This window comes from Nematolebias whitei, chromosome 7 (genome assembly GCF_014905685.2).
Source record: "Nematolebias whitei isolate Nwh7 chromosome 7, NemWhi1, whole genome shotgun sequence".
Classification (NCBI taxonomy): Eukaryota; Metazoa; Chordata; class Actinopteri; order Cyprinodontiformes; family Rivulidae; genus Nematolebias; species Nematolebias whitei.
In genome coordinates this window covers 12,677,188-12,680,252 of record NC_056504.1, presented here as the reverse complement: position 1 = coordinate 12,680,252, position 3,065 = coordinate 12,677,188, and the positions used below count along the sequence as shown (strand labels likewise).

The window sequence follows — 3,065 nt, the reverse complement described above, 5'->3', positions numbered from 1 at the left end:
GTTCAGTTTTCTGGTCCTTCATCCTGGGTACAACCTCGGTCATAACATATATGAGCTGGATCTGTCTACAGTGTTTAACTACAGTACAGATGTGACTGCAGATCTCCTGATAGGACAACCCTCGAGTCATTACAGTGAGCTTTACTGGAAGCTGCTGTTATGATCAGAGTCATGCTAGTCAAAAACTTGTTCCCAGAAAAAGTATTTCAAAATGATTTCTGTTGCAACAAAATGAAAAAGAGGGGAAAAAAAAGATGAAATTTTAAACTGACTGTCTTTGTATTAAACAAACATGATTAAATGTGTTACAACATGCTCTGTGTTGTTAGCTGCCATCAGTACAGGGCTCTGTCTGACCTAGTGACAGTCATCATTCTGTAACTTTCTCTGCAACGCACAGATTAATCAGGTTTGTCAGGGTGGTGTGGGACGCCAGGGACAGTGTTCTCTGGTGAGGGGAGTCGAAGCCAACCCACCTCCAACACGTTTGTGCCATGAAATGAGGCTAAACAAAACTGAAACTGTGGTCGATGTGCAAATGTAAAGCTCCTTTAAGGCTCAGTAATGGGACGAAGGGACGACATGTGGTCTGTGCAACAGTAAGCGACAAGAAAAACATTTATTAACGTGAAATATTGATAATGACACAGAAACTTTTTACCAATGACACGAGGGAGACGTCCGTCACACATTTAATGTGGTGGACTCCACGTCAAGCCAGCTGAGTCTCTTTTGGTTCTGTGATGCATGCTTCATTTCTGAAAACTCACATCTTTGCAGGACATAGCCTGCTCCATCTGTGATTTATGAACAGTCAGAGGAAGCCTAAAGATTAACTGGTCGGAGGTTATTTCACAAAACTGTTTTGTGAAATCAGTGACTTCCACACACATTATGGAAACCGGTGACGTACCTGGTCTTGTGTAAATCTGAGTCACATCACAGTTTCTCATGTTTCTCAATTAAGCAGTTCTGTAAGTAATATATTATTTACATAAATTAAGTTTTAACTTTACATAGATGGAAGTTGGGATTCATATAATGGATGTAAAATAACTTGAAGTTAGTGTTACTAAACCATATACTAGTGTAAAATAAAACTCATTTCCTCATATGATATTAAAGAAAGTCCAAAAAATGTAGTTTGAATGAGTGACCTCAGCTGAAGCAGATGAAGATGGAGAGTCCAGGTTCTTTCTCTTCTTCCTGGGGCCGATGGCTGCCAAAGCTGTCAGGTTGGCCTCTCTTTGTCTCATCTGAGCCAACTCCTGCTGTTGCATCTGCACACACACACACACACACACACACAAAGTAAATGAATCATATACATAAACTTGCATACTGCTCTCCACCTCCCCTCATACCTCTTTAGCCTTTTGCTTCAGACGCAGCTGCTCTGGATCCTCTTGTCGAGCTCGAGACTGAAAAGCCAAAATGAACACCAGATTAATTTGAATATTATAACATTTTACAAGTAACTGGAAAATAGATTTTAACTTGTTTATTTAGAATGAAGCTCATTAAATTTCAGTCATGTTGGAACCCCCCTAACAGTTAAATACATCTTATTGCTAAGATCTGATGTAACACGACTTAATAAAAATCGTCTGGTCCTTATCAGAATTAAACAAATAGAAACTCAGAGGAATTGTTTATTATCTGGGTGTCCAAAAACTTCTTTAAAAAGTTTTCAGTTGATACAAAATGCTGCTGCTGGAGTTTTAATGAGAGTTAGGAGGAGGGATCATATCTCTCCTGTTTCTCTCCATTGGCTCCCTGTCCTGAATTGAATTCAAAATCTTACTTCTAACCTACAAAGTTCTCAACAACCTAGCTCCATCTTATATTACAGATCTTACTGTTCCATATTTTCCTAACAGAGCACTTTGTTCTCAGACTGCAGGCTTACTTGTGGTTCCTAGAGTTTACAAACGCAGAATGGGAGGAAGATCTTTCAGTTATCAGGCTCCTCTCTTGTGGAACCAACTTCCAGTTTCTGTCTGTGAGGCTGACACGTTGTCCAGTTTTAAGACTTTCTGTTTGATAAATCCTAAAGTTAGGGTTGGCTTGGGTTTCTTTCATAAGCTATTGCTGCTATAGGTTTAAACTGATTGAGGACAAATTTAAAACATTTCCTCACTCTGCTGCCGTCTTTACTCTACTCGACCTGTTTGTATTTGTAACTAAAGTAATTTTGTCTTTATCTTTTTTGTCTTTCTTCCAATAGAAAGTACATTCTGTGTTTGTTTGTTTCTCCTTTCTGTCCTCTCAAACCCAGCCGGTCGAAGCAGGTCACAGGTTGTGAGGCTGAAGAACACCATGTCAGACACCATACTGAGCAGCACAGGGGCTCCTCAGGGGACAGTCCTCTCACAGTTTCTGTTCACCCTCTACACCTCGGACTTCAGGTACAACTCACAATCCTGCCATCTTCAGAAGTTCTGAATGACTCTACCATTGTGGGCTGCATCACTGGTGACCAGGAAGATGAATACAGAGGTGTGGTGGACAGCTTTGTGGAGTGGTGTGGACAGAACCACCAGCAACTCAACATTGGAAAAACAAAAGAGCTGCAGGTGGACTACAGTAAGGAGACCAGCCCCCCCAACCCTATCAACATCAAGGGTACTAAGGTGGACACTGTGGACTGCTACAAGTACCTGGGGCTCCACCTAGACAATAAACTGGACTGGACAGCTAACACCAACACCCTCTACAAGAAAGGACAGAGTCGCATTTTTCTTCTGAGGAGACTCAGGTTCTTTAACATTTGCAGGACCAAGCTGCAGATGTTTTACCACTCGGTAGTCTCTGTAGGACCATGCTGCAGATGTTTTACCACTCGGTAGTCTCTGTAGGACCATGCTGCAGATGTTTTACCACTCGTGGTCTCTGCAGGACCATGCTGCAGATGTTTTACCACTCATGGTCTCTGCAGGACCATGCTGCAGATGTTTTACCACTCGGTAGTCTCTGTAGGACCATGCTGCAGATGTTTTACCACTCGGTAGTCTCTGTAGGACCATGCTGCAGATGTTTTACCACTCAGTGGTCTCTGCAAGTCC

At 41.9% G+C, this 3,065-nt stretch overlaps 1 protein-coding gene across 1 annotated transcript in view; it reads right to left on the bottom strand.

Moving 5' to 3' along the window:
• LOC119411720 (transcription initiation factor TFIID subunit 4) overlaps positions 1-3,065 on the bottom strand; it is a 24,121-nt gene that overhangs the window by 7,601 nt on the left and 13,455 nt on the right. The window contains exons 13-14 of the mRNA XM_037678638.1: positions 1,365-1,421; positions 1,158-1,280 (exon numbers count right to left, since the gene is read on the bottom strand). Of these exons, the coding sequence (XP_037534566.1) occupies positions 1,158-1,280; positions 1,365-1,421 (180 nt within the window). The remainder of the gene's footprint in view (positions 1-1,157; positions 1,281-1,364; positions 1,422-3,065) is intronic.